This window comes from Choloepus didactylus, chromosome 5 (assembly GCF_015220235.1).
Source record: "Choloepus didactylus isolate mChoDid1 chromosome 5, mChoDid1.pri, whole genome shotgun sequence".
In the NCBI taxonomy this organism is placed as follows: Eukaryota; Metazoa; Chordata; class Mammalia; order Pilosa; family Megalonychidae; genus Choloepus; species Choloepus didactylus.
Window position 1 is genome coordinate 167,175,132 of NC_051311.1, and position 23,970 is coordinate 167,199,101.

Sequence of the window (23,970 nt, forward strand, 5' to 3'; positions counted from 1 at the left end):
AAAATCTCCAGGCGTGAAGGTGAGTAATGTTTACATGAAACTAACCTGGTAAAGATTTTAATTGGTGACTATCACTGAAGGATTAGTAGAGAATTCATACGATGGGAAATGAAGACATGTATATATGTAGAAATGTTTTACAGTCTGTCATCCATCTCCCCACTGCAGATATCTCACACTCAGAAGAATTCCTTTCAGTGGAATTATTTGCAAGATTTCACTCTGAGATCTACAGTGACTCAACATTCATTAATTCCCAAGGAAAAGAAACCATATTTATGCAAATTACTTGGAAAACCCCTACTTGACCAGTCATCTTTTAATCAACATAAGACGATCCACACTAAAAGTAAATCATATGAATGCCATCAAAGTGCTGAAGACTTGACTAAAAGCTCTGGCCTCACACAATGTAATGAAACTCAAACTGGAGATAAACCATATGAATGTCTTCAATGTGGGAAAACTTTCATTAGATTTTTTCACCTTAGAGAACATGAGAAAACTCACACTTCAGAAAAACCCTATAAATGTAATCTATGTGGGAAAGCCTTTAGCCTATATTCTTATCTTAGGAAACATGAGAGAAGACACACTGGAGAGAAACCCCATGAATGTCATGTATGTGGGAAAGCCTTCAGTCAATATTCTTATCTTAGGAAACATGAGAGAGGACACACTGGAGAGAAGCCCTATGAATGCCATACATGTGGGAAAGCCTTCATTTATGGTTTTCAACTCAGAAGACATGAGAAAACACATACTGGAGAGAAACCTTATGAATGCAATACATGTGGAAAAGCCTTCAGTGAATATTCTTATCTGAGGCTACATGAGAGAAAACACAGTGGAGAGAAGCCCTATGAATGCCATGTATGTGGAAAAGCCTTCTTTGATTGTTCCTACTTCAGAAAACATGAGAGAAATCACACTGGAGAGAAACCTTATGAATGTGATCTATGTGGGAAAGCTTTCAGTGGATGTTCTGGCCTTACACAACATAAGAGAACTCATACTGGAGAGAAACCACATGAATGTGATCTATGTGGGAAATCTTTCACTGGATGTTCTGGTCTTAAGCAACATAAGAGAACTCATACTGGAGATAAACCCCATGAATGCTGTATATGTGGGAAAGCCTTCAGTCAATATTCTTACCTTAGGAAACATGAGAGAACACACACTGGAGACAAACCATATGAATGCCATACGTGTGGGAAATCCTTCATTTATTGTTTTCAACTCATACGACATGAGAAAACTCACACTGGAGAGAAACCCTATGAATGCCATACATGTGGCAAAGCCTTCGGCGAATATTCTTATCTTAGACTACATCAGAGAAAACACAATGGAGAGAAACCCTATGAATGCCATACCTGTGGGAAAGCCTTCAGTCAGTATTCTCATCGTAGAGAACATGAGAGAACTCACACTGGAGAGAAACCCTATGAATGCCATACTTGTGGGAAAGCCTTCAGTCAATGCTCTGCTCTTAGACTACATGAGAGAACTCACACTGGAGAGAAACCTTATGAATGTCTTCTGTGTGGGAAATCTTTCTCTCAGAGTTCTGCCCTCAGGAAACATGAGAGAAGGCATACTGGAGAAAAGCCATAAGAATGTCATCCATATGGGAAATCTTAAATTTTATATTCTTAGACAACATGAAATTATTCAAACTTGAGATAAACTGTGAATGTCATCAGTCTTAGAAAGCGTTCAGTCAGGATTCTGACCTTATATGCAAGGAAAAAAACTCAAACTACACACATTTTAAATGTGGAAGGGACTTTAGCCATAACTTTAACCTTTAAACACACCAGAAAATTCACATACTGAAGAAACACTTTGTAATCAATATGTAGGGCCTTTAGTCTTTTGTACTATTTTAGTTAATATAAGGAAATTCGTACAGGAGAGAATATCAGTGTCATCTGTGTAGCAAAGTCCTTAGTAGATGGCCTGATAAATCCTGTGAGAGCTCACAATATAAAGTAATGAAAGTTGAAGGTCCTCATCTACCACTCTCATGAGCAAGCCAGAGAAATTAACACATGAGGAATTCTGTGTATGCAGTGTTGGAGTGCCTTAATTTGTGGTTTATCCTTTAAAGAAAATGAATGAACTCCATGGAATAAAAACACTAGGTCTCTAATTTACTGTGCACTATCAGTCAGTGAAACACAAGCCTTGGTTTGCTAAAAAATAATATAGGAATAACCATGAAAACATTAAATAAGAGGGAAATGTCTTTACTAAGAGGGTGAAAACCCTTGGGGAAGAGCCAGAAGTTTCATGATAGAAAATGTATTCCATGTAAAATCAAGGGAAATCATTTATTCAGAAATTGGGGAAATTGTAGATATGGGTTATTGTGTCTATGAGGGATAATGTTTGAGATGATTGAGCAAATTACTGGATATTTGGTGGCTGGATTATGGAGATCAGTGTTAGAAATGGTATGGGTGTGGGGATAGGAATATCTGAAGCCTGTGATTTGGGTTAAATGAATATGCTTCTGTGGTTACTTCTAATGGATCTGTGGGAGGCATTTTGGGGTCATTATTTAAATACCTGCCAGGTAAGAAGAGGTATGTTTGCTTTATTATTGATTTTACAGAGAACAGTACTTCATCTCAGTAGCTACACTATTAGTGGGTGAGAGGGTCCTCCACAGTAGTTCACTAAGCCAAACAGAGGTCCAGGTAATTCCCGTTTCCTCTCACGAATGGCTCCTTAGGGAGTATCAGAACCCACTGAAATAATCATCTTAATAAACAAAGATTTAATGGATTTCAAAGTCTTCAGTTCCCAAAGGCTCCCATCATGATGGTCCAGATATGGGAATCCAGTCCTTGACATTAATTTTGTAAAAGTTATGATCCAGAACATGGATATATGAAAACTTTGTTAATTTCATAATTTTAAAGATTGCTGAATTTTTCCTACTAAAATTGAGTACACAAGAAGTATCTCTGTTCTCAACATAAACCTTATATATATGAAATATTGAAACATTGCTTTACCGTCTATAGAGAACAAGATAAAGTTGTCTTCTCTCATAACTTCCATATAATATAGACATAATTGTGGACTTACATAGTATAGTAAGTCAAAGAGTGGAAAGAAAAAACTTGGAAAAAATGAAACTGCAGATGGCATGTTTTGGTACATTGAAACCACCATTAAATTTGCAAAAAGATATTAGAGGCCATTAATTTTAGGAATGTAAAGTAAAAATACAATTTCTATATGTTAGAGATTTATTGAGAGTGGTAATCTATGTACCTGGGCCAAAATTTCATGTTGACAGAATTTGCATGTCCTTTGTGTTGTGGATCCACCAAGCAGCAGAAAGAGTCATGGGAAATTCATCTATTTCATTGATGTCACTGAAGTTAGGTCCATTATCCTCATCTTCCAAGAAGTTATCATCCTCAGCTTCTCTCTCACCAGGATCTCAAGCCTCATTGGGTGTGAAAAAGTTGGATGTATCCTTTATTGTCTATATCATTCCAAAGATATCTGTCATAATAAGGCCCTTGCCATCATAAACATAAGATGAATGGTTCCTTCCCAGGCTGCAAATTGTTTCCAAAGCCCTTCAGTATACTAGGGAATGTTTTATTCTCAACTCCACATTCCATCCACAAGCCTGACCAGATTGCTGACCCATTGCTAATGGTTTCCCTGATGAGGCAGGAAACAGGTACTTGGGGGTGATAAGGTCCAAATATTCCAGGATTATTAGCGCTACTCACAGTTGAGTGCCCACTGGGCACTTTGTCCAGTGCCAGAGGTGATATATTGTCTACTCAAGGCAAGGGAAACAGTGGCTGTTGCCCAGTACCTTCAGCTTGGCTGACTCATCAGTGAACATGGACTGAGCATCTGGTGGGATGTCATGTCAGGGTCCTCTGGTTTCCAATGCATGGAAGGAAGAGCTTTCTATTGCAACAGGCTTATGTTTGATGGACACCATTGCCAGTCCCTTATGCAAAGATGCCACTTCCTGGAGATCTGAGCAAGTACAGTCCTGAATTTACTACTTCCATTTGATACTTTAAGCACTGCAGAGGTAGGATATGTTGGGGATTTCTAGCCTCAGGATGATCTGAGAGCTCATGGTAATCCTTTCAATTTCCACCAACCCCAATAGCACACCAGAAGTTGACTTTCATAGGAGTAGTGCTTGGCTGCATCTGGGAACTTTATGCTCTAAAATCCCATGGCTCTTCATTCCATGTGACTTGTCATCTTTTCCCTTACACTGGAATACAGTTTTCAAGGTCCTAGTAGCTTTAATTTTACAGGGTCCCTCTCAATAAGTTCTTATTGGGCTTTGTGTGCTTGTCACTTGATTCATTCATTCTGAGTTTCTGTTGCCTCATTTGCTTGGAGTTCACAGGGAGCATCCAATGGGAGCACACCCATTGCTGGGGCATATAAACTGTGAGATACTGTGATCTGATAGGGGTATTGTGTGTCAGATCGTATAGCCCATGTGTTTCCCCTAGCTTGCCATGGGGGTCCTTGCTTCTACATGCTGCATGTGAATTGCTGTCCATATATAAAGGATGTGTCTAGACTGGTGAGACATCATTAGAACCCATGGCTAGGAATAAGTCTAATATGGTTGAACAGCCACTCATGCAGAGCCTATTCCCCACCTGATATGGCCCAGCACACCAGGCTGTGTGGCCCATACTCGTTATCATGAGTCACATGACTGCTTTGCCTTTGCTCTCTGCCTCTTACAGAATGTCCTCATTATTTGCCCCATTTTTCCATTTGAGACTTATGCATCTTGTTCTCTGGTGGATTCAGCGGGAAATCATGGCAACTTTTTAGGTGCATAGTTTGTCAGCATGGAAATTCTATTCATGTTCTGTTTCAAATGGTCTTTTCCAATGGGTGTCAACAATGGAGACAAATAGATCTTCCCACCTCAAAAGCTGTTGCTATATCCCCTGTGCCTAATGGAGGGTCTTGTGATTATGCAATCATTGATTTGCTGGTCATTGGGCAATGTGGATAGTTGGTTTGAAAGAGCCACTGAATCTATAAATATATAACCATATGTTGTTGGAGAACCCTGAACAGCCATCACCACCACATATAGTTCAACCTGTTGGACAGAACACCCTCATCCAGTCTCAATCAAAAGGTCATTCTTGGAACAGATGACCATAGTGGCCCAATGGACTTCATCAGCTATGAGTTTTGCAGTCTGATCTGTAAGCCAAGCTATACCATCAGCTGGGCTGCCTCACTTAGACAAGGGAGGTGCATGACCATCCTCTACAGGTTCAGCCCCATCCAGCAAAGTAGAACTTTGTTCATAGAGCTGGCTAACTCTCTGAGGTCCTGCTGAGGCTTGCTATTGATGTACCATTTCCATTTACTGAGGGAGTATTGAACCTGTCCTAGTTTATAGTAGGATTAGTAAGTACATGTGATGCACTCGTCTGGCCTTAGAATTGCAGAGGGCATATCAGTGGTTAAAGGCTACTCTCTTAAGATCCAATAACAGGTAAGACCTGCAAATTGAACAGGTTGGATTTAGTGGCTAGCTTGGGTAGGGAGTAATATACAGACAAGGTGAAACATCATCCCTATCTGTCTCATGCTCAGTTGGAATTGTCTTCCTCACTGTCCCAGTAGGGGCACAGAGATGATTTAGCAAGCCATGCATCCTTCTCAGTTCTCGGGACTTAAAAGGCAGCTATGCAGTATTTTATATCTCTCCAGTCCTACCAGGTGTCTTCCTCCTGCCCTTTACTGATGCCTAGAGATGGCCTCAGAGGGGATCCCCTTTCCTCCTAATAGTGTTGTCACTGGTGGTATTCTTCTGGAGGAATCATCAAATTCTGTATCTTTTGTTCTGTTTGGTAACCGAAGCCATAGTGCCCTGAAGGTGGGCCACAGACCTTTTTTCTTTCTCTCGTCTTTCTTTTGTCTTCCCTGTATGGCCCTTTTATGCATCCTCTTGTTCTATGGCTTCCATCCATCTAGGCTTCCCTCTGTGCTGCTGCTTCCAGCCTAATGTGGGATGTGGTAGTGGATATTTTCCATGTCTTTGCCCACCATCATCCCCAGGGAGAACAGAAGGAGCAGGGCTGTCTTCCACTGGAGGGTCCCTTTTCTCCTGAATACGGCCACTGCTGTTTCAGGCAACTGTCATCCACATCCTGTCCAGGAGTGGAATCATATAGCTATGTCTATCACTTTTACCTAAGGGGCAGTTATGGTCTCATGAACTTTCCATAGTGTTTTTGTTGAAAAAAATCCCCCCCCCTTGTTGGGAAAAATGCTGTCATGTTCCAAGGAACCCAGAATAAACATCACTTAAATGTGTGTCTCTGTCCTGTTGGTTGTGGGCAAAAGTGTTTTATCAGGGAATCACTTGTTAATTTCCCCAGGCTGTGCCATTTTACTCAAAACATCTGACTCTGCAATAGCCCCTTATTAGAACAGATGCATTAAACAAGCCACAGTATACTCTGTTGGCTTTTGTGCATATATGTCTTTTAACTTCTGTATTTCACTGGTTGAAAAATATTTCATTTTGGTAGTTTCATTTTCAACATCAGTGGTTTTGTTTTCTGTGAAAATTGATCTAACATGGGACACATAAACAACCTGGACTGAATGGAGCTTCCTGCATAACAACCTCAAGTTCCCCTTGGGATACATTTGCGATCCTTGAGACACCATGGTGGTTGGTGGTGTGCAGTCAGGAGCTGGGGTAAAGTTCCCCTATTATTCTTGGACCCAGTTCTCACAGATCCATTCACAGCCATAGCATCAGTTCATCGTTAGCAGGAAGGTTTCTCACATCCCAGTTGTCCCCATGCAGCTAGAGGGAGGCAAGTAACTCAGCCAGCCTGTCGTCTCCCAGGGTGCCAAATCCACCCTGGCATTACTGAACTGAGGAACACTTAACGCCTCCACCTTGCCATGGGGTACCTTGTTGGTGATAATGCTCCCTTTACCAAACCTTTTGGGAAGAGACACCTATTACCAGCTCCAGGTTAGGAGTCGTACTGAAGAGATGAAATATTACATATGGATGTTGGATTTGCCAACATAAGACCTGACTTACACAGGCAGAGGATGGAGTACTGCTTATCACAGACAAAGCAAGATCAGCTTCACCAGTGGGCATGAGTTTCCCATGGCCAGCATGTCCCTTCTGGTGTCACAGGGAGATGCTCTACATGCAGACCTCTTTTCTGTGTTCTGTAGTTAAGGAATCTCCTTCCCTGCTGGGAACATACATAGCAATGGGAACAGGTCAGGTGCAATAATTCACATACATAGCCAAGGAGTCTCCCATGAATGTTTACATATTCTCTGAGTAAAAGGGGAAGGAATAAGCTAGCAACGTTTTCAAAATTCCAGTATTTCAATGTGAAAGTGAGAAGTACTAAGAAAGAACTTGTAGCTGTGAAGAACAAGGTAAATAGTCCAGGCATTCACTGGAGTATGTGGGTAACTGAAAAACAGCAACAGAAGTGGCAATGAAGTTCAAAGCTTCATCCCTTAGGCCATCCAACACTCACCAGTTCTGAGTAGCACAGACCATGTCCCAGTAGCTTACATTCTCTGAATATATAGAATCCCCAATTAAATTGTGGCCTTATGATTATTTTCTTTAATAACATAGTTCAGGATTCCATTCAATATATGTGGTATATATATTGTCAAAGCAAAAATGTTTATTGATGGTGTCTACATTTGTGGGATTTATCTTTTTCTGTTGAGTGGCAAAACATTTTCCATGTTGTGTCCCAAAACATGACAACCAGCTGCATTGACTATGACTGTTTCTCCATGGAAGTCCTGGACCACATGAAAGTAGTGATCACAGTTCTTCCGTAATTTTTTGAAATTGTACTTATTTATATTGCAGCATATATGTAACTTAAAATATGCTATTTAACCATTTTTAACTACAATTTACTGGCCTTAATTACTTTTATATGGATGTATTTTTAATGCAGTTTTTTTGAGATATATTCACACACCATATAATCCATCCAAAGTAAACAGTCAGTGGCTCACAGTATCAGCCTATGGTTGTGCATTCATCACCACAATTTTAGAACATTTTCATCTCTTGAAATTAATTTATTCATATTTTTTGTCATTTTATTACTCATCTGCCCATACATTGGATAAAAGGAATGTCAGTCACAAGGTTTTCACAATCACACATCACATGATAAAAGCTACATAGTTATACATCATCATCTAGAATCAAGCCTACTGGCTTACAGTTCAACAGATTCCTTCTAGGTATTTCAATACATCAGCAACTAAAAAGGAATGTATAATGCATAAAAACCTCCAGAATGACCTCTCAACTCTATTTGAAATTTCTCAGCCACTGAAACTTAGTTTCATTTATTTTCCCCCTTTTGGTCAAGAAGATATTGTCAATCTCATGATGCCAGGGTCAGTCTCATCTCTGGGAGTCATGTCCCACATAGAGGGGAGGGTAATGAGTTTATTTGCAGGTTGGTCAAGAGAGAAAGGCCATATCTGAGTAACAAAAGAGGTTCTCTGGGGATGACTCAGGCATAATTCTTAATTACATTTCAAAGTATTTAAAAAATGCTTTTTTTAAATGCAATTTTATTGAGATATGCTCACACCATATAATCCATCCAAATTGTACAATCAGTGGCTCACAGTATCATCATATAGTTGTGCATTCATCCCCACAATCATTTTTACATTTTCATTACTCCAAAATAAAAAACAACTAAGCCATCCTAGACTCCTTATTCCCCCCACCAATTATCCATACTTCTGTCATCATTTTATCTTCAGCCATACATTGGGTAAAGGGAGTGTCAGTCAACAGGTTTTCACTAACACGTGGTCACACAATAAAAGCTATATAGTTACACAATTATCAACAAGAGTGAAGTCTACTGGTTTATTGTTCAACAGATTCAGGTATTTCCTTCTAGCCTAATACACCAGAAACTAAAAAGGAATATCTATAATGCATAAAAATAACCTCCAGATTGACTTCTCAACTCCATTTGAGATCTCCCAGTCACTGGAATTTTATTTTGTTTCATGAATTTTCCCCATTTTGGTCAAAACTGCATTATCAGTCCCATAATGGCTGAGCCAGGCTCATTCCTGGGAGTCTTGTCCCTTGTTGCCAGAGAGACATACCCCTGGGAGTCATGTCCCACATAGGGTGAAGGGTAGTGAGTTTATCTGCAGAGTTGGCTGAGAGTGGCCACATCTGAGGAACGAAAGTTCTCTGGGGGTGACTCAGGAATAATAGCAAGTACGCTAGATTCTCCTTTGCAGGAATAAGTTTCATAAGGGCAAGTCCCAAGATCAAGGGCTTGAGTTATTAAATTGAGATTCCCTAAATGCTTGTGGTAATTTCAGGAATTGCCATGTGAGGAAGTTTAATATTTCCACATTTTTCCCCACAGTTTCTCCAGGGGTCTATGAAAATGCATTTTTATTTTCTACCAAAAAATATTCTGGGCTGCATTGGGGTATCACAATAACCTGTACAGAATAACAAGATTTCATTCCCTATTCTAGGTTCCATGCAACCATGTTTAAATAAACTGACCATACAGATTATACAAGAAAGTGTGCTATGAAGAATATAAATTGTGTACCAAAGAAACATCTTTTTTTTTTGTTCCATTACTTTAATGCCACATACCAAGATACTATTACAGAAACTGATAGTTCTCCAATAACAGGAACATAAGACTCACAAGATGATGGGTCCGAACTTTGAATCCCAGTTGTTTACTAGTTGTACAATCTTGGGCAAGTTATACAGCAGTAGTATGTTTCCTTACCTGTAAAATGGGGACAACATTGCTTACTTTTGCAAAGTTGTTACAAGGATTAGTTAATATAGGAAGTGTGTCTACACACATTAAAAGAATGGTAGCTATTAGTATTGATCACATTACACCCGTTTATGGACCCACACCAAGACTGCTGCTAAGTTCCAGCTGATGAGTTCTGCAGGTGTGGACAATCTTAACCTCAAATTTCTTTTTTTCAATGTTATCTTACATCTAATTTTCAGCATGTTTAATATTTCACCTATAAACAAGCCTTCAGATGGCTCAATGAGCCAGCATGCCCTCCATCCATTCTGACTCATGAGAAGAGCATCCTTGTTCCACACATTAATTTTGGCATTTGCTTCCCACCCACACAACTACAGTATGGTACAATATTAAAGTTTTAAAGTACCCTGTTTACATCCTGCCCTCTAGCAACTAGAATAATTCTTTCTAGTACTTACTCAATTGCTCCCCTTCATGTGAAAAAAAAATTTTTTAATCAAGTTACTAATCACCAGCAGGATAAAAAACATTTTTCTAGGATATGTGGGTTGATCCAACCATGTGCTCTTGCCTTCTTGATCAAAGCAGGGCCACCGTGTAAAGCCATAGAGCACAGGTGGGCCATGTGAATCCTGGGAGACCCATCAGTCCAGATCTCTGCCCTCATCTGTATCACACACCACCTCTGAACTACAAAGTCATAAACATAAAAAAGCTTCATAACAAGTCAAATTATTTCTTAAATTACAGCTCTTTCAATCAGCATTTCCTGAAATAAGGGAAACTAGCTGGATTAGAATTCTTTTTTAATTACAGAGATTCCTGTCTTAAAGGTGTGAGCTGTGCCAGAGATGACCATTTAGTATTAACACAGGTGCATTTTCTCCTTCAATACTCCTCTCAACTTTTTTCTTTTTAATTTTTATTGAGATTGTTTACATACCATACAATTATCCAAAGATCCAAAGTGTACAGTCAGTTGCCCCCGGTATCCTCATACAGCTGTGTATCACCAAACTTAATTTTTATTCAATATTTAGAACCTTTTCATTACTCCAGACAAGAAATAAAGACAAAGAAGTGAAAGAAAAGAAAAGGAAATTCAAATCCTCCCATATCCCTAACCAACCCCCCTCCATTGTTGACTCATAGTATTAGTATAGTACATTTGTTACTGTTTATGAAAGAACATTGAAATACTAACTGTAGTATACAGTTTGCAATAGGTATATATTTTCCCTATATGCCCCTCTATTAACTTCTAATTGTATTGTCATACATTTATTCTGGTTCATGGAAAAGATTTCTAATATTTGTACAGTTAATCATGGACATTGCCCACCATAGGATTCAGTTTTATACATTCCCATCTTTTGACCTCCAACTTACCTTCTAGTGACATATATGACTCTGAGCTTCCCCTTTCCACCTCATTCATGCACCATTCAGCACTGTTAGTTATTCTCACAATGTGCTACTGATACCTCTGTTCATTTCTAAACATTTAATTTCATCCTAGTTGAACATTCTGCTCATACTAAGCAACTGCTCCCCATTCTTTAGCCTCATTCTGTATCTTGGGTAACATATTTCGTGTCTGTGCTAGTTTGAATATAGTATGCCCCCGAAAATGCTATTATCTTTGATGTAATCTTGTGTGGGCAAACATATCAGTGTTGATTAGATTGTAATTCTTTGAGTGTTTCTGTAGAGATGTGCCCCACCCAACAGTGTGTGATGACTCTGGTTGGATAATTTCCATGGAGGTGTTACCCCACCCATTCAGGGTGGATCTAACTTAAATCACAGAAGGAACTCAGTGCAGCTGTGACATTTTGAAGAGCAACCAAGAGAGAAATTTTGAAAAGGAGCTACAGCCAAGAGGGACACTTTGAAGAATGCACAGAAGCTACAGATGAGAGACAGTTTGAAGATGGCCATTGAAAGCAGATTCTTGCTCCAGAGAAGTTAAGAGAAGACAAATGCCCCAAGAGCAACTGAGAGTGACATTCTGATGAGGAGATGCAGCCTAAAGAGGAACATCCTTAAAGAAGCTACTTTGAAACCAGAATTTGGAGCAGACACCAGCCACGTGCCTTCCCAGCTAACTGAGGTTTTCCAGATGCCATTGGCCATCCTCCAGTGAAGGTACCCGATTGTTGGTGCCTTACCTTAGACACTTTATGGTCTTAAGACTGTAACTGTGTAACCAAATAAACCCCCTTTATAAAAGCTGATCCATTTCTGGTGTTTTGCATTCTAGCAGCATTAGCAAACTAGAACAATGTCTATGAGTTTACATATTATAATTAGTTCCTATCAGTAAGACCCTACAATATTTGTCCTTATGTGTCTAGCTTATTTCACTCAGTATATTGCCCTCAAGGTTTTGTCATCATCCCTTTTCTTTAAGATGGTTTTGTTTCACATACCATACATTCCATCCTAAGTAAACAATCGATTGTTCCCTATATAGTCACATATTTATGTGTTCAATACGCTCACCACTGTCTATATAAGGGCATCTACATTTCTTCCACAAAGCAGGAGGAAGAGTCAAAGAAGTTAGTGAGGCAAAAGAAAAAGAAAAAAGAAAGAGGAAAAAAAAATGACAGCTAGGAAGCAGCCAAAGGAAAGATAACCTTAAAGTAGAATAAAGAGTCAGACAACAACACCAATGTCAAGTGTGTCACACCCCTCCCCTATCCCCCTGTCTTATCTGCATTTACCTTGGTATATTGCCTTTGTTACATTAAAGGAAGCATAATACAATGATTCTGTTAATTATAGTCTCTAGTTTACATTGGTTGCATCCCTCCCCCAATGCCTCCCCATTTTTAACACCTTGCAAGGTTGACATTTGCTTTTTATCCCTCGTGAAACAACATATTTGTATATTTTATCACAATTGTTGAATATTCTAGGTTTCACCAAGTTACACAGTCCCAGTCTTTATCTTTCCTCCTTTCTTCTGGTGTCCCATGTGCTCCCAACCTTCCTCTTTCAACCTTATTCATAGTTATCTTTATTCAGTGTACTTACATTGCTGTGCTACCATCTCCCAAAACTGTGTTCCAAACCACGCACTCCTGTCTTCTCCTGTCACTCTGTAGTGCTCCTGTAAGGCGGGTGTCTTGTTCACAAAGTCTCATTGTCTGTCAGAAAATATTTTGAACTCTCCCTCATATTTGAAGGACAGTTTTGTTGGATATTGGATTCTTGGCAGTTTTTCTCTTTCAGTATCTTAAATATATCACACCACTTCCTCCATGGTTTCTGCTGAGAGATCCACACATAGTCTTATTAAGCTTCCTTTGTAGTGATGGATCACTTTTCTCCTGCTGCTTTCAGGATTCTCTCTTTGTCTTTGACATTTGATAATCTGATTATTAAGTGTCTTGGCATAGGCCTATTCAGATCTATTCTGTTTGGAGTATGCTGCGCTTGGATCTGTAATTTTATGTCTTTCACAAGAGATGGGAAATTTTCATTGATTATTTCCTCTATTATTGCTTCTGCCCCTTTTCCCTTCTCTTCTCTTTCTGGGACACCAATGATATGTACGTTCTTGTATTTTGTTTCACCCTTAAGTTCCCAGAGACGTTGTTCATATTTTTCTTTTCTCTATCTGCTCCTTTGCGTATAGGCTTTCAGGTGTTTTGTTCTCCAGTTCCTGAGTGTTTTCTTCTGCCTCTTGAGATCTGCTGTTGTATGTTGCCATCATGTCTTTTGTCTCTTGTGTTGTGCTGTGCCTTTCATTTCCATGGATTCTGCCAGTTGTTTTTTTTTTTTTTTTTTGAACTTTTGTTTTCTGCCTTATGTATACCCAGTGTTTTCTTTATAGCCTTTATCTCTTTTGCCATGTCTTCTCTAAATTTTTTGAATTGATTTAGCATTAGTTGTTTAAATTCCTGTATCTCAGTTGAAGTGTAAGTTTGTTCCTTTGACTGGGCCATAACTTTGTTTTTCTTAGTGTAGGTTGTAGTTTTCTGTTTTCTAGGCATCTGACTTCCTAGGCCACCCCAATCAGGTTTTCCAAGATGAGAACAAGCTCAGGTCACAGAAGGAGGAAATATTCAGTATCTGGTTTCCTTGATGGTGTGTCTTAGAGGATTGACAAACCCTGTGCTTTCCTGCCCAGCAGGTGACACCTATCAGCCTGTCATGGGCTGGTGGAAGGTGTTGTGACCCATGGCTCTCCTCCCCCAGGCTCTGGGTTCTGGTTCTGAATGTAAGGCAGATAGTAGAGTAGTAGAGCTGGGCCCCTCCCGTTTCCTCTTGGGAAGTTTTGCCCCCTAGAGAGAGGTCATTTGCATATAAATAGATTCTTTGTTTCTCTGTGCTATCTCCACCCTTGTCTGGGTCAGAGTGCTGCAATTTTAAAATGGCTGAGGCTTTCTCTATTGCAAAACACTGCAAGCTGAAAATGTCTGAAGCTTTCTCCACTGAGCTGCACCGGTTGACAGAGAAAGGGACAGAAAGCTCCCAAATTCACCTGTTGGCCAGAGATAGCACCCAAACCTCTAGGCTCCCTGTCCTGAAACAGATATATACCCTGACTCTCCCAAGGTCAGTCGTCACCAAAAGTGTCTGTCTGGGGATTTGCTGTCTGTATTGAGCAGTTAACATTAAAACCCCAGTTGGAGCTGGGCTGAGGTACACTTGCTTGTTCAGAGTGCTGCTCTCTAGCACCATGAGGCTTCTGTGAGGGAGGGGCTCTTGGGTCTTGGCACGGATCCACAGTTTTTAATTACAGATTTTATGCTGCAATCTTGGGCATTCCTCCCAATTCAGGTTGGTGTATGATGAGTGGAAAGTCAGGTTTGTCTCCCTGCAGTTATTCCAGGTTATTTGCTAATTTTTCTGTCATTTATGAATTGTTCCAGGGGGAGTGATTGTCTTCCACTCCTCTCTATGCCACCACCTTAGCTCCTCTCCTTCTCCTCAACTTTTAAGGACCTGGTCTCCAGTCTTCCTTATAATATTTTACAATAAGTATATATTATTTATATAATTAGGAAGGAAACCTCACATTTTCAAAGGAGGGGGGAAAGAATCTGAACTACCAAAATAGATACTTTACATTCAAGACTCAGTCCAGGTTTGGAATAACAATACTTGGTTAACACCCTTAAAGACTGGCCCATTAACTGTTTAACTATGTGCCAGGTACCTTTAAACTTGGGAAAATTGCAACCTCAGTCACAGGGAGAATGGACAATAAAGTAGCTACAGTTTACAAGGCAGACCCTATGCTTAGCTCTGTTTATCTATCATATGTAACAACAATCCTATATGGAAGTTATTATCCCCATTGTGTAGGTAAGACTGAAAAGTGTGCTAACTGAGTCCAAGTCTGCACATAAGCCCTTTCCCACTAACAGGAAAACCATTTGAAAGGCAAGTCCACTGAAGCTTGAGCAAGATGTCATCTTTATGTAATGAGTAACAAATTACAATAAACAGATACAGAAACTGCACAAGAATAGGGTCTGAGAATATTTACTGGTAAAGGGTGGGTGTTCAAAGATGACTCAAATTCCATTGTTGCCTTCAATAACTAAATGCCAGAGAGTTGTAAATTCAGTGAGAAAGTTTTCTCCACAGATATATGTAGGTTTATGTTATCTGTATGCAAATCTAAGTTTGAAATCCTTAAAGTAGAACCTTTAGCTAGCTAATAATCTTCTCAATGTTTTTTGAACTTTAAAAATCCTAGACAGATGATGAAATCATGCATATATTTAAGTCTGTGTGACGCCAATGGAAAGTGGACATTTGAACACCTTATTACCTATCGCATGCACCCCCATATGAGCAGCATCTGGGTCTACGGCCATTCTTTGGTGCAGAACAGCAATCTCTTTTTCCCCAAGGGCTCTTCCATCTTTAAACACTTATTTCAGGATGTGGGAATTTCTGGGACCACAACCTTAACCAAGCCTTCCATAACAGTCTTTTTACTTTGTATCACAGAACATGACACTGCAATAAAAGCAATGAACCACTTTGATTTTTTCACTTTGCAGAAGCTTTAACAACTTCTCCAACATATAAAGGGGCTGGGTAGTTAATTTCCTGGGAAACAAAACACAGCTTGGTTCTGGCATTTTAGTACAGAAGAGAGCTTAAATAAGTCCATTGATCAAAACTCCATGCACAATTGTTTTTCCAAACTTGGTTTATTTTGCAAAATCTTCATTTAAATGCCAAGGATTAAATCCCTTGTTAATTCTGAGAAGGTAGCCACATACTCTGTGTGAAGGACCTGCTGTGTTCAGCTCAGTCTCCAATTTTGACATGCGTATGCTGAAGGTGCTGCCTTCTCTGCACCAGTTGGTTCAGACAAATTTTCCTCTGAAGTTCACCCCACCAAATGCAGTGGCTGGGAATTCCCAGGAACATCTTCAACACCTCACATTCCATCAACAAGTGCTTTCAGCCTGCTTCAATCTTCAAACATTAAGCTGGCACCAAAAGTACTTTTGAGAATGGAGGAATGTTTCTGAAACTGAAGATTCAGTCCAATACTAGTTCCATACTATTACCAGATAATGCAAGGAGAAATGGAGAAACCTGAATCACTCTGAAAGCACTTTTTTTTTTTCCTTTATAGGATCCTAACAGGGTCAGTGAGCTCCAGTTTGACAAGGCCACTGCTACATATTCTCAAGATGGCTGACAAGATCTTCTCTTCATATTTTAGGATGTTCAAGGGCAAGGCAGCATCAACCTGCCCAAACAGATCTTTCAGGGTGAAAATAAGCAGATATTTGAACTGTGCAGCATTCAATCCAACACCATGCTCTTGAAATACTAGGCAGACTCTCATATAGTGATGCTCAGAGAAATTTTTGTAAACTGTACTTTCCTATGTGGTAGCTGAGGCTGGCAACTTTCCCATTGCTGATCATACTTTTCTTGCCTAACAGCCACCTTTTATTTAGCAACCATCTCATGCCATGCACATGCAGCGCCCTTTGCACTTGAGGTCCGGTTCAGTCCTCACAGCCACCCTCCATGACCAAGACCATAAGGTGCATTGTAGAGAGGGCCCAGAAGTTTCATGGTGGGCCTTGCCATCTGTCCACAGGTGCCTATCCTTGGAATCCCCCTTCTCATAACATCCCTGGCAGGGGCCTGTTGGTGCCTCCAAATAAACATCTCTTAACCATCAAATCTCAGGAATAAATGTGACTGCTCTAAGTGCTTAACATCTATGGACCTTTAAAACAAAACTTGAACACTCTGCACTCCTGCATCATCAATGGCCCAATCTCTGTCCATGTTCTATCCCTCGGTTCCTATGCTCTCGAATTCAATTCTCAGCACCTGCTGATTGTAGTTATTTTTTATTACTGAGGCCTTACAATATTTGTCCTTTTGTTTCTGGCTTATTTCACTCAATATTATGTCCTCAAAATTCATTCACCTAGTTGCATGCCTCACAACTTCATTCCTTCTTGCAGCCATTTGATATACCATTGTATATATACACCACAGGTCTCCCTTCCATTCACACACTGATGTACCCTTAGGCCCATGTATTCATTGCAAATCATGAATACTGCTGTCATAACCGCCAGTGTGTAAATGTCTATTCCTATCCATGCCTTCAGTTCTTCCAAGCATATACCCTGTAACAGGTTCCAGGATCATATGGCAACCCTATATTTAGCCTTCTGTGGAACTACCACACTGCCCTCCAGAGGGGCCGCACCATTCTACTTCCATATGAACAATGAATAGGTATATCTCTTGATCCACATCTTCTCAAGTACTTGTATGTTTCTGTTTCTTTTTTAAACGGTTTTATTCACACATCATGCAATCCATCCTAAGTGAATAATTAGTAGCTCCCAGTATAATGATATAATAATGCTTTCACTATCACAATCTATAAGAGAACATTTCCATTTCTTCCACAAAAAAGGAAGAAAAAAAGAAAATGATAAAAAGATAAAGAAAAAATAAAATATAAAAGAAACAAAAATCCCAAACCCTCCCTTCTATATCCCTCTGTTGACATGAGCTTTGCTGTATTGCCTTTCTTACAATTAATGGAAAATATTACAATGTTATTGTTAATTATAGTCCCTAATTTTCACTGTATTTTTTCCCAGATACCATCCCAATTTCAACACCTGACAATGTTGACATTCACATTGACTTTCTTATATTTCTATGTTTAATCACAATCATTGTGTACTCTAGCGTTTGTTAAGTTATAAAGTCCAAGTTTTATCCTCTGTCTTTCCTTCTGGTGCTATACATTTCCCAAACTTCCTCTTTCAACCATATTCACACTCAGCTTTTTTCATTATACTTACAAATTGTGTTACATCACATGGTATTGTCCTATCCATTTCTGGAACTTTATAATCAATTCTGTTTAACATTTGTACTCCTTCAGCATCAAATTCCCAACCTCTACCCTATTGATAACCTGTGTTTTTATTTGAACTCTCAGAGTTTGCTCATTATAGTTAGTTCATATTCATCAGACCATACAGTATCTGTCCTGTTGTCTCTGGCTTTTTTCACTCAACATAATGTCCTCAAGGTTCATCCACATTGTTATGTGTCATGACTTTATTGTGTCTTACAAGTGTGTAATATTCTATCATATACATATACTGCAGTTTTTTTTAATCCACATTTGTTGTTTCCATCTCTTGGCAATTGTCAATAATGCCACTGTAAACACTGGATTACAAACAACCATTCATGTCCTTGCTTTCAGTTTCTTCAAGTATATACCTAGCAATGGAATTGCTGGATCATATAGCAATTCTATACTTAGCTCCCTGAGGAACTGCCAAACTGCCTTCCAGAGGTGGAATCATCATTCAACATTCCCACAAACTGTGAACAAATGTGCCTTTCTCCACATCCTCTATACTTGCAAGTTTCTCTTTTCTTGATAATGGTCATTCTAGTAGGTGTGAGATGATATCTCATTGTGGTTTTGATTTGCAAGTGAAGTTGAGCCTCTTCTCACATGTATTTGAACCATTTGTATTTCCTCTTCAGAAAATGGTCTGGCCATGTCTTTTGCCCATTTTTAATTGTGTTTTCTTTTTAATCCTTTTGTTGTATTGTAGGATCTCTTTACAGATTCTGGATATTAAACCCTTATCTGACATGTGGCTACCAAATATTGCCTCCAATTGTGTAGGCTACCTTTTTACTTTCCTGACAAAGTCCATTGATGTGCAAAAGTTTTCAATTTTGAAGAGATCCCATTTATCTATTTCTTCTTTCATTGCTTGCACTTTGGCTCTAAGGTCTAGGAAACCACCACCTATCACAACATCCTTAAGATATTTTCTATATTTTCTTCTAAAAGTTTTGTGGTCTTAGTTCTAATGTTTAGGTCTTTGATCCATTTTGAGTTAGTCTTTGCATACAGTTTGAGATTTGGTACTCTTTCATTCTTCTGGATGTAGATATCCAGTTCTCTAAGCATCATTTGTTGGAGACTGCTCTGTCATAGTTGATTTGACTTGACCACTTTATCAAAGATCAATTGTCCACTGATGAGATTGTCTATTTCTGAAAACTCACTTCTATTCCACTGGTCAGAATACCTCTATTTATGCCACTACTATGCTCTTTTAACCACTGTAGGATGTTAATATTCTTTAAAATCAGGTAGTCTGAGACCTCCTACTTCATTTTTCTTTCTCAAGATATTTTTACCTATTCATAGCACCCTGCCCTTCTAAATACATTTTATTATTGATTTTTCTATTCCTGCAAAGTAAGTTATTGGGATTTTAATTGGTATTGAATTGAATCTATAAGTCAATTTGAATAGAATTGATATCTTAACTATAGTATTCCAGTCCATGTACACAGATGTCCTTCCATTTATTTTGGTCTTCCTTTATTTCTTTTAGCAATTTTTTGGTAGTTTTCTGTGTATAGCTGTTTTGTGGCCTTGGTTAAATTTATTCTGAACAAAAGGGGCTGGGACATAATACAAGAAACAAGTATAGGGAAGACTCTAGATGGTGGAAAGAAAAAAAATGAGTCAGCTGGGGACCTCAGGACTTGATGAAAACGTGGCAGTGAGTTCCCCGTACCTCCCATATATCCCATGCAGGGTGCTACAGATGTCCATAACCCAGAAAGCAGATAAAGGCCAAACCCCTAACCAAATGACCAAGAAAAGGCACACACAAAAAAGACATTTTTGATAATACCCACCCATACAAACAACAAAAGAAAATCTGCCCAAGTTGTCAGCAGGGCTGAACAGGGAGGTGAATATCTACTCCAACTAGCAGAAACAATCCAGAGTGAGGCAGAAAGAGTTAGTGCCTGCTTTTGAAGGAGTAGTGTCAGTAGGGCCCATTGGGGAGCTGAAATTCCACCCTCACACAGAAACAGTGAGGTAGAATGACTGAGGGTTAGGCAGTGTTAGCCCTTTGCATTCCCTCCCTCAACCTGCTCCCTCCCCAATATCAGTAAGACCAAGCAGGGAACTGAACCTTCACTCCCAGCTGCCAGATGGGGTCGAGGCAAGGTGAGGCAAGTGGGACCAGATTGGGCTCTATTTTGTGATGAGGTGGGGTCAGGAAAGCCCAGCATGGAGCTGAATATATCCATCCAACTGGACAGGTATATTACACTTCAACAGGGTGACTATAGGCAAAGAGAAGTATCCATAGAATCTTCAGTCACCTAACATAATACCAGTGTTCATGGTACAATGGAAAATTACTTGTTTTACCAAGAACTCAGAAAATCTCACCATGAATGACAGAAGAAAACTGACAGATGACAACACTGAGATTACACAGGTATTGGAATTATAAAGGATTTTAAATTGTATTGCCCTAATTAAAGAAAATGCAGATCAGCTTCAATTCTCTGCACTGTTTGGTTAAGCCTGCTATCAAAATTAATTCCCAATATTGTAATTTAAAAGATATATCTCAAAACAGTTGAAACCTCTGGGTACTTTCCTAAGTGTTACCACTTCTTTTAACAAATAATATACTATTTTAGTATTTCAGGAATAAATATTTGAAGAATGCTAATCTAACCCCATTTAACTAAATCAAAAAGCATTTCAGACATTGAGATACTTAGATTGGTGTTTCAAGTCACTTTCTATTTTTGGGTTTATATCATAAGCAAGCATGTCATGTACATCATCTGTGATGTTTACGTTCATGTGTCAACTTGGCAATGTGATGGTATACAGGTGCTTGGGCAAGCAAGCATTGGCCTATTACAGCAAGGACATTTGTGGCTTGTGAATACCAGAAGGCTGGTTAATTAAATCATCAGTCAATTGGTTACAGCTGTGACTGATTACATCAATGAAGGGTGTGTCTTCCGCAATGAGAGAATTCAATTAGCTGCATTTAATCCAATCAGTTGAAGATTTTTAAATGAGACAGATAGAGGACCTTCACTTCTTCAGCTAGCCAGCAAAGCATTTCCTGAGGAGTGCATTGAAAATCTTCACCAAAGTTGCCAGTTTGCTGCCTGAGGATTTCATCAAATACCTTCATCAGAGTTGCCAGTTTGCTGCCTGCCCTATGGAATTTGGACTTATGCACCTGCACACTTGTGTGAGACCCTTTTATAAAATCTTTTATTTAGATATCTCTTGTTGATTCTGTTTCCCTAAAGAACCCTAATTAATACAACTTGGTACTGGGAGTGGTTCTTGAGAAACAGAATCTTAAAATGGGCTTTACAATTGGTTTTCTACTCTGATTAGATTCAAAGGCACTAATGACTCTTTTTCCAATAATAACAATGGCACTAACAGCCCATGGTGTGAGTTGACAATGGAAATATGCAAAATATCACCATTTGATTCTTCTAATCATACTCTTGTACAAAGCAAGGCTCTTGGTGAAAAGGGTTTTTGACTTGACACCTTAACCGAGTTCTGCAGAGTTAAGAGGTATAATGATGTTGGCTGGTTGCTCTTAGATACACTGGATAAAGTTATAAGATAAAGGGATGAGCTAAAGTCTTCAGATTTGAAACTTAAGCACCATATGACAGATGTAAAAGTTTCTATGTGTGCCCTTAAAGAAAATCTTATTTCCTGCGGCTGCAGACTTGAGATTTCTGAAAACCAGACTCAGAGTCTCATTGTGTGAGTAGCAGATTTACAACATTAACTAAAATCTCAACCTTGCAGGATGTCTGCTGTTAAAGTCAAAGCATTGATTTGGAAAAGAATGGGATTCTGAAGTTTGCGATGGGGACATATGGATTGATAATAATGGCAGTGAGGATACTGGAACCCTGGATTCTGCTGAGTCATTGTTAGATACACCTAGAGTGGTTGGTTATGGGGAAACAGCCCCCTCACCTGCAGTCTGCCATGAGGAGACAGCTATCCAACTTCCAGCCTGCTTTGAGGAAACAGCTTGCCTACCTACAGTCTGTCCTGAGGAGCCAGCCATCCAACTTCCACCTAAAGAGATTAATCCTTCAGTACCTCCTAATCCTGTAATCACCTCCCCTGAGGAAGCAGCCCTCACTCCTCTGTCTGGAGAGATTATTCCTTTCATGAGATGAAACTGTCATGGAATGCCCTGAGGGAACTGGCTTCAGGGATACTTCTAATTCTTTTCATGACCCACCCCCACCATCAGTCTTTTCTTCAAGACCTATAACTAGACTAAAATCCCAACAGGCACTGAAGGGTGAGGTACAAATTGACCCATGAGGAAGTATGCTATACTCCAAAGAACTTAATGAGTTTTCCAATCTATACAAACAGAAATCAGGGGAATATGCATGGGAATGGATATGAAGGGTGTGGGATAATGGTGGAAGGAACATAAACTTGGATAAGGCTAAATTTATTGATATGGGCCCACTAAGCAGAGATTCTGCAATCAGTGTTGTAGCTTGAGGGGTTAGAAAGGGCATTAACAGTTTGGTGGTTGACTGAAATGTGGATCAAAAGGTGGCCAACATTATCTGACGTTGAAACTCCAGAACTGCTCTGGTATAATATAGGGAAGGGGATTCAAAGGCTTAGAGGGATTTGAATGTTAGAGTGGATTTATAACAGAAGATCTGTTCACACACCCCTGGAATGTCCAAAGGACATATCTTTTACCAGGACTGTGAGGAATCAACTTGTGAGACTAGCCTCCTTATCTCTGAAGAGCTCTGTAGTTGCCCTTCTCTGTAGGTCAGATATTACTGTGGAAACTGCTGTCACTGAGCTGGAATCCTTAAACACAATGGGAAAATTGGATCCTGAGTTGACAGAAGCCATGTGGCAGCAGTTAATCAGCAAAGACAAGGTGGGCATGGCTACCATAATGGAAAACAGGCCCAAAGCAGCAGTCAAAATAATCTGACTTGGAGAGACTTATGGCATTGGCTAGTAGATGATGGAGTTACCTAGTAGTAAAATAGATAGGCAGTCTACTAAATCCTTGTTTGATCTGTAAAGTGAGCAAAAGTCTACCTTGAATTACAAAAACAGAGAGTTATGGCCCCTTAATCAATTCCTAGACTTGAGACAGTTTACAGACCCAGAGCCCCTTGAATGAGGGGAAGGCTGGGTACACTTGGGAAAGGACCCTGTTACACTGCCAAAAATTTATACTGTGAATCTTCCTCCCAGCCTTCCCCAGGGGAACCTACAGCCATTTACCAGGATAACTGTCACTGGGGAAAAGAAAATGATCAGATATTTGGGGGACTATTAGACAGTGGTTCAGAAGTGACTTTAATTCCAGGAGACCCAAAATGTCACACTGGTCCACCAGTCACAGTTGGGGCTTATGTAGGTCAGGTGATCAATGGAGTTTTAGCTCAAGTTCATCTCACAGTGGGTCCAGTGGGTCCCTGGATCCAATCTGTTTTTATTTCCCCAATTCTGGAATGCATAATTGGAATAGACATACTCAGCAACTGTCAGAATCCTCACACTGGTTCCCTGACACATGGAGGGAGGGCTATTATGGTAGGAAAAGCCAAGTGGAAGCCACTAGAACTGCCTGTTCCCAGTAAAATAGTAAATCAGAAGCAATACTGGATTCCTGGAGGGATTTCATAGACTAATGTCACTCTTAAAGACTTGAAGGATGCAGGGGTGGTGATTTCCACTACATCCCCA

At 39.6% G+C, this 23,970-nt stretch overlaps 1 protein-coding gene and 2 pseudogenes across 9 annotated transcripts in view; 1 reads left to right on the forward strand and 2 right to left on the reverse strand.

The window, feature by feature from the left end:
- Positions 1-8,118, forward strand: part of LOC119534679 (zinc finger protein 596-like) — a 74,060-nt gene extending 65,942 nt beyond the window's left edge. For all 9 annotated transcript variants that reach the window (XM_037837294.1, XM_037837292.1, XM_037837296.1 and 6 more), the window contains one exon: positions 169-8,118. In XM_037837294.1, the coding sequence (XP_037693222.1) occupies positions 169-1,620 (1,452 nt within the window). In that variant the 3' untranslated portion in view covers positions 1,621-8,118. The remainder of the gene's footprint in view (positions 1-168) is intronic.
- A 7,638-nt stretch (positions 8,119-15,756) lies between these two features.
- LOC119534695 lies at positions 15,757-16,280 on the reverse strand (annotated as a pseudogene).
- A 93-nt stretch (positions 16,281-16,373) lies between these two features.
- LOC119535518 lies at positions 16,374-16,758 on the reverse strand (annotated as a pseudogene).
- Positions 16,759-23,970: the final 7,212 nt, after the last annotated feature.